Source organism: Pempheris klunzingeri, chromosome 5 (genome assembly GCF_042242105.1).
Source record: "Pempheris klunzingeri isolate RE-2024b chromosome 5, fPemKlu1.hap1, whole genome shotgun sequence".
Classification (NCBI taxonomy): domain Eukaryota; kingdom Metazoa; phylum Chordata; class Actinopteri; order Acropomatiformes; family Pempheridae; genus Pempheris; species Pempheris klunzingeri.
This window is the reverse complement of record NC_092016.1, coordinates 25077984-25090807: the sequence shown is the minus strand read 5'-3', so window position 1 is coordinate 25090807 and position 12824 is coordinate 25077984. Positions and strand designations below refer to the sequence as shown.

At 44.2% G+C, this 12824-nt stretch overlaps 1 protein-coding gene across 1 annotated transcript in view; it reads left to right on the top strand.

The window, feature by feature from the left end:
• The window catches only part of ppfibp2b (PPFIA binding protein 2b), a 66632-nt gene extending 54163 nt beyond the window's left edge, over positions 1-12469 (top strand). Inside the window, exons 10-28 of the mRNA XM_070830632.1 lie at positions 1536-1597; positions 1711-1795; positions 1961-2043; positions 2191-2258; positions 2832-2897; positions 3073-3133; positions 3768-3815; positions 5202-5352; positions 6406-6438; positions 7550-7582; positions 7860-7995; positions 8157-8276; positions 8555-8705; positions 9087-9198; positions 9287-9375; positions 9522-9644; positions 9826-9951; positions 10035-10223; positions 11419-12469. Coding sequence (XP_070686733.1) covers positions 1536-1597; positions 1711-1795; positions 1961-2043; positions 2191-2258; positions 2832-2897; positions 3073-3133; positions 3768-3815; positions 5202-5352; positions 6406-6438; positions 7550-7582; positions 7860-7995; positions 8157-8276; positions 8555-8705; positions 9087-9198; positions 9287-9375; positions 9522-9644; positions 9826-9951; positions 10035-10223; positions 11419-11664 — 1982 coding nt within the window. The 3' untranslated portion in view covers positions 11665-12469. The remainder of the gene's footprint in view (positions 1-1535; positions 1598-1710; positions 1796-1960; positions 2044-2190; positions 2259-2831; positions 2898-3072; positions 3134-3767; positions 3816-5201; positions 5353-6405; positions 6439-7549; positions 7583-7859; positions 7996-8156; positions 8277-8554; positions 8706-9086; positions 9199-9286; positions 9376-9521; positions 9645-9825; positions 9952-10034; positions 10224-11418) is intronic.
• The last annotated feature ends 355 nt before the right edge of the window (positions 12470-12824 follow it).

Genomic DNA, 12824 nt, shown 5'->3' with positions numbered 1-12824 from the left:
AAACCAAACTCCCCTGCCCATATAGCCACTTGAAAGCTTGATTTTCATGCAGTGACTTTCGTGCAAATCTCAACAAATTCACAACATAAACATCAAGTGGTCACTTTGAGTGTTTAAACTGAATCGTGTCTTAATCAGGTGTCTGTTGGCAGAGTGTTTGGTTTGAGACTGGACCACAGCTTAACTTCAGTTTGTGTTGCTTGTACCAAACATTCACAGTCACTTTACCTTGTTGCTGGTTGTTAAACATTCCAGCTTCACTAAACCAAAAGGGCAGTAAGAGTCTACATCCTTTCAAATCGTCTGGCTGAATGTACGTACTTACCCCGCTCATAATATGGCCACTTGCCAACAAAATGCCAAATGCATTTAATGTCTCCCCAGCTGGTACATTGCCTCTCTCTCTCTCTCTCTCTCTCTCTCTCTCTCTCTCTCACTCTAACTTGTGACGTCTCCTCATGTCTGTATTTTCTGTTCTGGTCAGCTGTCCCTTCATCTTAGCGAGCAATATTTCAAAAGTCCTCTTTATGTCTCCTTTTTAAAACTTTTTTTTTTTCTTTCTGGTTGCACCAATAACACTAGCCAGTTCTAATCCTTTGAACTGAGCCTTATTTTTGCTGTCTTGCCTGCTGTGGCTAATAGTGGCTCATTAACAAATTGCAAACACACACCAACAGCCATCATCTGTGTCTAGTTATTCTGGTCCAGCCAATTAGAGTCCAGAATTTTTAATGGCTATGGTATCGGCTTCCATAAACCTCTATGTACATCAGTGCCGTCTAACATGTCCGATTTTAGCTCAAGTCTCACTGCAATAAGCCAGATATTTTAAAGGCATAATCCACTAATTTAACATTGTATTACCATAAGAAGGTTGGCAGACTGACCAGAGACAAAACACACATTTTTCACAATGCAACCAATAGTATCTTCATCATTAAAACCTCCCTGTCTCATAAATGTCCATGTTTTTCAAAACACCAGCTCTATATTTATTTCAGTTCAAAATGTATAGTCTCCAGCCCAAGCAGAGATAACCCAGATGACATCACGGTGACATGATTAGGGTTTCACAGACGTGAAGCACCTCCAAAGCCACAGAAGACATTATATTCACAGGCTGAGTAGGATTGGTAAACTGACCTTTATGCGTAAAGTCCCCCTTTAAGATAAGCGTCTGTATTTGAAAGGATATTGAATGACATGGCGCCCAGGTTTGTGTCAGTATTTATGTGTTTGTGTCCTGTTGCATGTGAAATCCTCATATCCATAAGAATGTAATGGTAGGAAACACTGCTGCTACACACACCGCACGTTACATCATTATGAAAAGCTGCAGTGTTTGTCTGAGGTGGTGGTGCATGTTCCGTCACGCTGTCAGTGTATATTTGTTTTGCTTGTTTTTTTATATTAGCATGGCTGTCATGTCTGTCGCTAACATCACATCAGGCACCCATCAGATGCCCTAAATGAGGAGGACGTGAGGTTACTGTGAGTCCAAAATAACATTTTAATACCTTGTTTTTCTTTGTTAGACCAGGAATACCAGAGGCTGAAAGTGGGGATGGAGTCTTTGTTAGCGTCAAATGATGAAAAGGTAAATGAAACTGCTGCTGTCCAGCTTCAGAATTGTTTGAAAGGATAATAAAGGGCCCCACCTGTTTACTTGATTCACAAAACCAAAAATGTTTGTGTCTTTGCTGATAATAGGATCGACGTATAGAGGAGTTGACCATTCTGCTCGGCCAGTACAGAAAGATGAGGGACATGAGGGAGGTCATGGCACTCACCCAGGGTATGAGTTACATCCTTTCCTGTCCTGACACACACGTTTTATAAGATCTATAAGTTCTGGACAAACTACAATGTGGGAAACGCTGGGCAGGATACCTTCTCCTGTCTCCTTTGTTTCTTTTATAATATTGTAGCACTGTGTAATATTGGTGTGTTTACCAACCAGGGAGTAGTGAAGAGGAGCTCAGCAGCAGTTTACGACTCAGAGCCATCACACACAAAGCACACTCTGATATCCTCAGGTCAGAGGTAAGACGATGAAGTATTTCAACTTATTTTTTTACGATGTCAGAACAATTAAATGCACAGCACCTGGTAATCTGTGTATTATCTCAAAAAAGACACCTGAGGTTTACAAAAACTGACAAAGCAGAATTGTGTCTTGTGTCTGCATAGATGTCATCAAGAGGCTCTTCTCCACTTATGTTATCCTCGTCTCCTTACCAGAGGGAACTGGACTCTAGGTAGAAACACACACACACATACACACACACACACACACCATGCAATTTGTTAATTTACTTATTAATTAATTAACTAACTAATTATTATTAGTTAATTTTATTATTTTTAAACCTTGTTTATATATTTTGGATTTGAAATGACTTGTGGGTACAAAAGCTTTGGATTTGGTGCAGCAGATCGCCTCAGCCAGCAGCCTGCAATGGCTGTGATGTAATCCTTGAGGGCAAGTGCAGCTGTGTGTTCACTAAAAATGCTTGTTTTGTCAGATATTGTTATTCAAAGTGTCTGACATTAAAGAAAGGATCTCTACAGAGACAGACCATTTTGTTTGAGAGTTAGATCCTTTTTGTTAAACCAAAAACAGCTGTTGTATCACTGTCTTCAAAGCCACCAGACTCCATTGACTGTAAAAAAAACTGTAGTTTTACTTCACGGTGAACTTACTATGCAATTGTGAACTAACCAATTCCAATACAAGTTATTTTGAACCCAAAATATGGAAATGAAGGTTTCAGGTTGAAAAGTACGGAGGTCTTCCTCTATTCTTATCCCCTCTGTGCCATTTCTTTTAGTATCCAGAACTCTATGGACACGTCGCTGGTGTCCACTGGGGATACAAGCTTCATTAATGGCTCATGGTAAGTTGAAGCCTGTTGCTTATTTATGCCTTCTGTTAAACACTGCAGTGTCCCACATTGTCCAAAATGAAATGTTCCTCCCTCCCAACCCAAAGCAGTCATCATGCGTGTGCTTAGTCAGATAGGAATGATGCTGTATGATCTTCATTCTCTCTGACTGATGTTTTTGTCACAGGCACCAGCGCAGATTGCTGTCCAGCAGTCTTGAAGAGTTGCAGAGTGGATCCTTACAAAAGGTTTGTTAGTACATATACAATCAAATCAAATGTCATTTACTGCAACTGATTGACTTTCTTAATACCGTCATCTAATCTAACTAATCCATAGATCTAGTCAAACCTGCTAGATCTGCTGCTTCTTAGACACTTGATCAACATACACACTCAGAAAAAAATACCTTATGTGACCACCTGAGTCGCAAGAAACTGACCAAACGTGATTGGAGGTAACTTCCAATCGGGTTGAGAGGGGTGATATAAACCATTTTGATATATAAAAAATATCTAAAGATATATTAGGACCCATTAACTATGTAAAGACTTATTCTAATAGTTTCTCTGTGATTGGAATACACTTATTTTCCACCCCCCACTTTGGGGTAATGGTGAAGTCTTCTGCTGTATTTCCAGCAGATTAGACGCTTCACATCTTATGGATCACTTTATTTAGTGTCCATGTAAACAGTTCAGTTGGAATCTCTAATCTCGGATGATTTCGGTCAGTCTGAAGAAATATTGCCCATGTAGCTACAGATGTTCTTTTAATCTGATTTTGTGATTGCTAACCTGCTAACTCTGGGTTTGTGTGTGTGTGTGTGTGTGTGTGTGTGTTCTTCCTCTCTCCTCTCTCCTGTGTCTGTGTTGGCTGTAGGCTGTAGAGATCCAGCCAGTTGAAACTGAATCAGACGTAGGGGCAGAGGTACTGATCTGCTGCATGACTACACATAACCTAACCTTCACCTGACTCCAGAGACACACATACTGTACATTTCGCCGTTCATGACATAGCAGGGGGGGGGTTTAATTCAGTCTTCGCTCAATTCAACATATCGTATTTTTTATAAAAATTTATGGTCAATTAGACCCATTCTAGTTATGTAAGCAGACACACATGCATGTTTCATGCAAGGATGCACCCAGACACACCACTGCATATTCAGATCATGGCCACAGTGGGTGTTGTTTGATTCACCCATTGTTTCATAGCATCGCCTTGTTCACCTGATGTTCTGGATGCATTGTGGTCTCCAGGCGCTTCAAGCTGAAGAGCTCAAAAATGTAGCCACAGAGAGGTCACATCTGACATGGTTACTTCGTATGAGTATAAGTTGTGTGTAGTCAACAGTTGCTATGGAAACTGTATTGGATTTACCTCCACATATACAGTTCATCTTGTTTATTTTCTCCTGTCACTTTTTTTGAAATTGATTGTTTCTAATTGTTTAGTGAAGAGGAGAGTATTTATTTCATAATCCCGTTATTGAACTGAGATTAACTAGGTAATACTATGTATATTGAACTTGTTGTGAGGCTGTGTTGGGTAGCACAGAGAGTGATGTAATGCTCCAGGTGCCCTTTGACCCCATGTTCCCAGTGTGACAAGCAAAGTTCACAGCTGAATTTTCCCTCGGAGTAAAAGGAAAAAATGCCTCTGATGTGATCACAGCCTTACTCTCATTCACACACACACACACACACACACACATTGCTCCACAGATATTCGTGCCACACACACAGGCAAACACAAACTCACACTGTTCATACACACACTCACATAAAGGGCCAAGACCCACCTGAAGTGGCTGTCACTAGTGCTCGGCATCATGGCTGCCCCCCAGCTGTTTCTTTCTGCTGGCCTTTCTCCTCTTATTCCTTCAGAGCCCCGGTGACTTTGATGCCTGGTCAGATGTTGGCATCATCAGACATTCACCCCCCCAAAGGACACTGCTGTTATGCAACAGAGCACACGGAGCAAATCAAATCATGACTCTGCTGTTATCCTATGAAGATGGGACCAACCAGTCTGTATATAGATGTAAAGGAAATGTGATGTAGTAAATTATACACACATCTCGTATCAAAAATCACCGAGGTTCAGTGTGTTCCAGCTACTAGTTGCCATAGACTATCAGAAAAATGTGTCCACTTCACTGAGTCAAAGTTGCATATTAAGAGGAACATTCTACATTTGAATTCAAAGCAGGAGCACTTGTAGGCTTCTGTAACCATCTTTCATCACACATTATGGTAATTCCTTGACCAGACTAAAATTGTAATGCACTGTTTTGTTTCTTATATTCTGCAGAGTCCCCACATGGAGCTGAGCAAGTACCAGACCCTGCCGGGGAAGCTGAGCAAAAAGAGCGAGCTGAGAGCTGAGCTGAACGGCGACAGAGAGTGTTCCTCTCCTGTCCGGCTCTCTCCTGTCCGCAGCCACGAGCAGGACTACAGTCTCAGTGAGTTTCCAATCAATAGGAGACAAAGTCTGTTTCGTTTCTTCTGCAGTTGCCTTTCATCCTTTGGAAAGATCATTTTCAGTGTTTTCTCCATGTGAAAGCTACCTAAGTTTTAACGAAGGCAACAGTGACGGACTGACTGTGGAGCACCCAGAGTGAGTGAGACACTGGGCCTCATGCAAGAACCATCAGTGTAAACAAACGTGTTGTTAGGTAGCATGTTTGAGTCCTGAGTGTCTGTCAGTACATCAACAGTACATTTGGAGTTTAAACATTGTACTGAAATCTAAGACAAAATATACAACTAAAATAAACTCAACATATATGTGTATCCATGGCAACGCCATGATACACTGAGGCTTATAATGGCCAAGCAGGACAATCCTTAGGCCAGATGATCTACACCAATTAGTGTTTTTAAAAGGTGTTTTGTTTAAATGCAGAGGAGGAGAGTGTCATTTTGCCATGTTGATACCAACAGGCAGGCATGTCTTAACTAATACCACCTGGTTAGATAACAGATCTTTCCCTGCAGGATGGGAGAAGGCACAAAATCAGTGGGGAAAAGAATGTGGGTGGGAATACACACATCATGCTGGAGTGGGTGGTAATGGTCAGAAACAGTCCTGAGTAGGTCTCTCTCTCTCTCTTTCTCTGTCTCTCTCTCTCTCTCTGTCTCTCTCTCTCTCTCTCTCTCTCACAAGACTTGTTGAAAAAAGTAGGAGAAATTCAGGATGAGAACACAAACAACACAACACAAACACAAATTCTTGCACGAGGCCCACTGTTGCTGAAAACACACGTTGCTCTTGTTCAAATGTTAATTCACTGCTGTGAGCTCCACAACTATAACTGAAACTGTTCACATAACTGAATACCACAGGGGTTAAATGGGGAAAGATGTAGTACAAATACAATTAACTGCAACCACTGAATAATTTGTCAACTAACTTTGCTCCAACTGCTTTCCTCCCTGTGCCCTCTCTCCCTCTCTCCTCCTCCTCCTGCTTTGCTGTCGGATTGCTCTTTCTTCTGTTTGTGTTGTGGCTGCAGTCCGCTGCAGGAGTGCCAGTGCTCCGGCTTTAGGTACTGTATGCTCACACAGAAATCCAACTGTATGGAAACAACACAGGACACACACTTTCTGTTGTTGCTCTGACTTTGAAGACAAACAAGCGTCTTCTGACAAACAAAATGCCCGTCAGTCATCTCACAGCGAAACAAGATTGTCACTGTGTCAGCCAAACCTCAGAGGTGAGCACAGTCAGGGCGAGGATCTGTTTTCACGAGGATCAAGCCTCTCTAAAGCTGGGATTATTAGGATTCCCACATGACTCTGAGAGCTGTCGAAGATAAAGACCCTCTGTCTCACGTCAGCATTCAGTGAAAGTCATACACACACATTTAAAGCTAATAGGCATATAATCACACAGCCACCCATGAATCAGCCTACACAGAGCCAGAGCTTAAGGCAGGAGGCTAATCAGAGGGCTGTGGGAGGGCGAGGAGTGCAAGCTTAAGGATGTGTGTAGTTCAACTAGCTTAGACACCCAAAGTAAACAAAGGATGCAGCCTGACATCCCCCCCTTTCTCACTGCCTCATCCAGCAGATCTCACAGTCTGCAGCAGGACATCATTAAGGAAGTGTTAAGTGTTCAAATTGAACACGTGTTGAGTAAAAAGAGTCACCTACTTCCCCATCCAGACACGTCCACCCATGTAATTTGGTGGCAACAGCGTTGCTTGAGTTTGTTCTAGAGCCACAGTTAATTCAGTGAACTCTTCAGCCTCTGGTCAGGCCTTTGGGGAGGATGTTTCAGGAGGTTTCATGTTAAGAATCAAGAAAGAAGATGGGTGCGGGTGGACCTCCTTCCTGTGTAGGTCATCCTTAAGACCTGACCTCTCACATACAGCTGGTACACTGCCAAGCTTTAAGGCTACAAGCTTTAGCCACCCACACTCTGAGTATGTGGAACCAACGCGAGTTTTATGTAAACAAGCAGACTTAATCTTGTCTGAGTTTCTGGCCCAGTTTGGCACCTGCCTGAGGCTTGTAGATTTTGCATGTCGCTGCTTTACACACTTAACATGTACTATACAGCATTTATTTTGGAGATAAAGAGGGTGTGACTAATGCTCGCTTCTGCTTTCTGTCTGCTTGCTTTCTTCTCACTTCACTAACCTCCCCCCGCCTCAGGATCTCCTGGAAAACATGACCTCTATGATGTTGGTGGGTATTGCATCTCAACCCCAGTGTGTAATTCTGTTATCTTGTTGAAATCAGTGAGCTTGATGTGAGATAAGGGAATAGTATACCCATGGTGTGTTTCCTAGTAGTGTGAGTGTATACCACACGGCAAAGAAAACATGGACCACAGCTGTATGTTTGCGGTCCATGTCAAGCCAACCAATATTCACTCCCAGTTTGACTTTGGTCCCAGATTTCTCATTACTTACTGTGCTGAACTGCCGTGTCATGATTACCTTGTTGTGTTTTTGTGTGGCAGGGCGCCCAGAGAGGCTAGAGGAGTGTGTCCTGTCAGACCAGTCCCCTCTGTCCTCTGGAGTGGACTCTGGACAACAGTCCCCCGTCTCACCAGAGAACAGGAAGAATCACAGAGGAATTAAGAAACTCTGGGGGAAGTAAGTTTTGCACACACATGTATTTGCGCACATGCTACACAGTGCTCACACATTAACAATAAGCTTTTTTGTTTCGCTGTCGCACAGCCACGTTCTCTCGGTCTTCGCACCTCTGTCCAATCTTTCCACCACACACTCATCAGTGTCTTGGTTGTCCACAGGATCCGTCGCAGCCAGTCAGGTAGCCCTGCCCAGGTACACGACCCCGAGCTGGGAGAGTTCCAGAGGGGGGGCTTCAGAGCTACAGCTGGACCCAGACTGGCCCGTCCAGGGAACACACGGTACAAAAACACTCTCATACTTACATATACTTAGTATTTTCACATGTGTATAAAATATGTCTAGAGCCAGAGACAGAACGATGGTTTCAGATCACTGTTCAGCTCTTATTTGAGCAACTAAATAGCCTCACATGATGCTTTTCATGACACCCAAGTGATTTTCATATTTCACTATGATGAATTATCAGCTGTGGCTACCTGGACAGTAGGACTAATGCATGCAAACATCCTTTTCTCTGTCAGTGTTAACATTTTGTGTGGTGTTCTCACCATGTCAGAGACCCGAAGATGCCTTTTTCCAAGTGGAGCACAGAGCAGGTGTGTGACTGGCTTGAGGACATTGGTCTCGGTCAGTACACCATCCTCGCTCGCCACTGGGTCACCAGCGGTCAGACTCTACTGTCGGCCACCCCGCAAGACCTAGAGAGGGTACGCACACACACACACCACCTACTATATACATTTGATAAAATGATGCAGGTGAGACATCTGTCTGGCTCAGTTTGTTTACCTGACAAAATAATCTTCCATTCAGCCCGTCAAAAGGGTTTCAGTTCTACCTGTCTGATCATTGTTACTGTCTGTCTGCCTCTTTGGCATTTAGCAACGCCTGTCTTTGCTTTTCAACCTGCACATTAGTTTCGCCTTCAGCACTGTCACGTTGCCGACCTCAGAGCCTCCGAACCTCTCTCTCTTTCTTAGGATGACTTGAATGAGATGATTCCCCCTCATGGTGGTGCATCAGGCGAACCTCTATTGACATCTGTAAGATTATTATTATATAGGTGATTTCTGTCTTCGTATCCCCAGGAGCTGGCGGTGAAGAATTCACTCCACAGGAAGAAGCTCCAGTTAGCCATCAAGAATGTCAACAGCAAGCAGCCTGAGAAGTCTGCAGAGCTCGATTACATCTGGGTCACTCGTACGTACTGAGAGCACGTCCTGAAATAAGATGCTCGCTGGCAGAATCTCATTCTTCCATACAAACTCTGATGTTTTATGTTCCAAAGGCTGGCTCGACGACATCGGCCTTCCCCAGTACAAAGACCAGTTTAACGAAGGGAGAGTGGACGGGCAGATGCTGCGGTACCTCACTGTGGTGAGCTTGTAACCACCGTTTGTCACCTGTTTTCACTCCCTTAAGACTACAATTGCCACGAAAAGCTGGCATGCAGAGATTAGATGCTCACTTCCAATTCCCCTTGCTGTAGCTGCACTCACCTCTCTGTCTGCTCTCCATCTCAGAACGACTTGTTATTCCTCAAAGTGACCAGCCAGCTGCATCACCTCAGCATCAAGTGCGCCATTCATGTTCTCCACGTCAACAGGTTTCACCCCAGCTGCCTCAAACGCAGGCCCAGCAATGAGGTAAGGGTGTGTGTTCATGAGCTGAAGTGTTTCAGCTCCTTGAGCCACGTTCAGTTTCTGTGCATGTATTTCTAAACAAATAAACCATATATTTGGTTTAAACACACTGGCATGGTTCAAGAAAGGGTTCAAATGTATAATAAGACATTAATTTGTGAGTGTGTGTGTGTGTGTGCTTCAGAACCAGTTCTCTCCCAGTGAGGTGGTCCAGTGGTCCAACCATCGGGTCATGGAGTGGCTGAGATCTGTGGATCTCGCAGAGTACGCACCAAACCTGAGGGGCAGCGGCGTGCACGGAGGGCTGATAGTGAGTCCACACAATCACACCATTCCCGGGACAAAAAACAACAGAAAGCAGAAAGCATCTTAAACTCACGTCTCCTCTTCCAGATGCTGGAGCCTCGGTTTAACCCCGACACTCTGGCCATGCTGCTGAACATCCCTCCTCAGAAAACACTGCTGAGACGCCACCTGACCACCAACTTCAACAGCCTGGTGGGAGGACAGGCTCAGCACGAGAAGAGGGAGTACACCGAGGCAGCGGGTTACACCCCACTCAGCATCACAGCTAAAGTCAAGGTAAGATAATACAGGCACTGTAGAGTAGAATAGAGGAGGAAATACTCAGGCAACAGTGCTGCATTAAGACCATCCTGTCTTCCTGCATGTGTGAGAGAAAGCACCTTAATCCGAGGTGAAACCCTGGTGTGTCAGCTCAGTTTAAGCAGTGAGCCCCTCAGTGGGCTTAAGCCTGTGAGAGCGGAGTAAACCCAGGACTGCTCTGCTCCTCCTCATAGCTTTAAGACCCAGCCATGAGCTGCAGCCTCAGCTCTAACTCCCTCTGTGCTCAGCTGAAGAAAACTAGAAGAATAATCCACCCTGAAACACAATGCACACTTGCTGTGCACCCATATATGACCTTGGATACTTAGAACTTCAGTTTCTTAAGCCACTCTGTGAGTGCTAAATATTTAAGTGGATAATTTTGTGGAAAAATGGAACCTGTGAGGATAAATAGACCGTGGATTTTTCTAAAAGCACAAAAATAGATTTGTTTGTGTGTGTGGGGGGGGGGGGGGTGGATTTCCTGCCTGAGGGTCAACAAGCTACCAAGTGACATCCTATAGTGCTTCACAATATCACAATGGCTTTAGTCAGCAAGAACAAGCTCAGAGGGCACATTTCTATAAGCTGCTCTCTGATGTTGCCTGGTGTCATTACTCACATACACTGAGGGGCAGATACAGGAAAACATGTGATGTTTAACAGAACAAAAGCCAATAACATGTACACGGCCATGTATCTACAGTCTTCATCTTCCTCACCTCATCTACAGTACTCAACATATTGAAATGCATTTCAGACAAACTTGAAACGTCTCTTTCATTTAAACATCTGGCCCTTGAGCTGCTAAATGCTCCGCTGCCCCCACTGCTTTTTCTGTGTATAGTCAGTTGTTAGAGCCCTCTGCACATCCAGATCAAGTGCTTCAGATAATCTGGCTTGTTCACAACCAGTGTGACTGTCTCACTGCTTGATTCATGTCCTGTTTCATCAGCATGTGCAGTGTAATCACAAGTGATAGGAATGATGGCCAAAACTCTGAAAATAAGACCCAGGTTGGAATAAAGTAAAATGATCCTGAGATATTGGTCACACTGTGACTCCACCATCTTTGTTGATCAGCTGTTTTCAGTCCCGTCCCCAGGGACTCTGATTAGTCTTCATATCCTATCAGACCATCATATCCCTTTTTCATGTCTTGTCATTGCAGCCTAAGAAGTTGGGCTTCTCTAACCTGGCTCACCTCAGGAGGAGACGGTCGGATGAGTCCACGGACTACGTCTGTCCAATCGAGTCGTCCTCGCCTCAGTCAGGAACATCTGAGGTGAACGGCGTGCAGGTGCGGCCCTACACCGGCTTCAGAGGCCTGAGCCCCATCCTGGACCGAGAGCCCGACCGTTCCAGGAAGTGGGACCAGGTGGGGCTGGACAACAGCGGAGCTGACCCATCTCCATGACAACAGCTGTGACAACAATGCGCTGATGCTGTGTTGTCACACTTTCCATCCGCCAATCAGCTGTCACCGCTACTACTCTGCTTCCTTTGCTTGCGGCCCATAATACCTCAGCCCATCCCCTCCCTGCTCCCCCACACCCCGGCCATCAGCGTGACCCTGTGCCTTACGAGTGAGGAGATTCAGAGACGCCCCGATAAACCTGCCTGACTGCTCCACAGTCACAGCTGCTTGTCATGAAGGGTGTGCTGAAACCATGAATCTACACACTCGAAGCATTTTGATTTCATTTCCAGTCAGATGCCTAACTAACCCGACCTCAGCCTCAAGCCTGTGCCATGATCTAACTCATCATGAGAGAACCCAGCATCTCTCTGGACTCACTTCCTGTGACATCACTTCCTGTAATCCATACAGTATATATGGACATCTCTTGTTGTACCGTTTTCAGCCATTGTTCTAACATTTGTGCGCCACCATTAGATGATTTGATATGTGAGTGAGTCCGTCATCGCACTATTTCCAGCTTTGTTTTTCCAGTTGAATACAGCTCTGTCACATGGTTGAGATGAACTTGTGCAATATTTGCATAATATTATGGAGGAATTTAATTTAATATTTATGTCACTGCAGAGGAAATGATAAAAAGGCATGTTTAGTTTGAACCCGAGGTAGTGATTTTGTACTGTTTTTTTCATATTTGCTGTCATAGTATTTTTATAGTAAAGGAAATCCTGCTCCACTGAAAGAACCTTACACGTGGTCATGTAAATGGAAAAAGATTTATCAAAGCATTTAATAAACAAAATCATATGTGTGTAAAGTTGAGTCCTTCTTTCTACACAAAGGGCTGAAAGGTTAGAGTAGAATATCATATAAATATAAAGCAGAGGGATTGGAGCAGTTTGGAGGTAAACCTTATTAGGGAAGCACACAGTCCATCTGGTATTTCTCTTATTAAATCAATGCTAGAGACGTGATGCAGAATGATTTTGGAGCTCTGACACGGCTGACGTGGACAAAATGAAGTAACAAACTACAGAACGTGGAGCCACAGTGGACGGCATGCCTGAGTAACTAGCCACTAACCTGCTTTCATCATCATCATCCTCCCCATCATGGTGGCTGTCATGGCTGTTTATGACACCAGCTAGCCCCTCAGC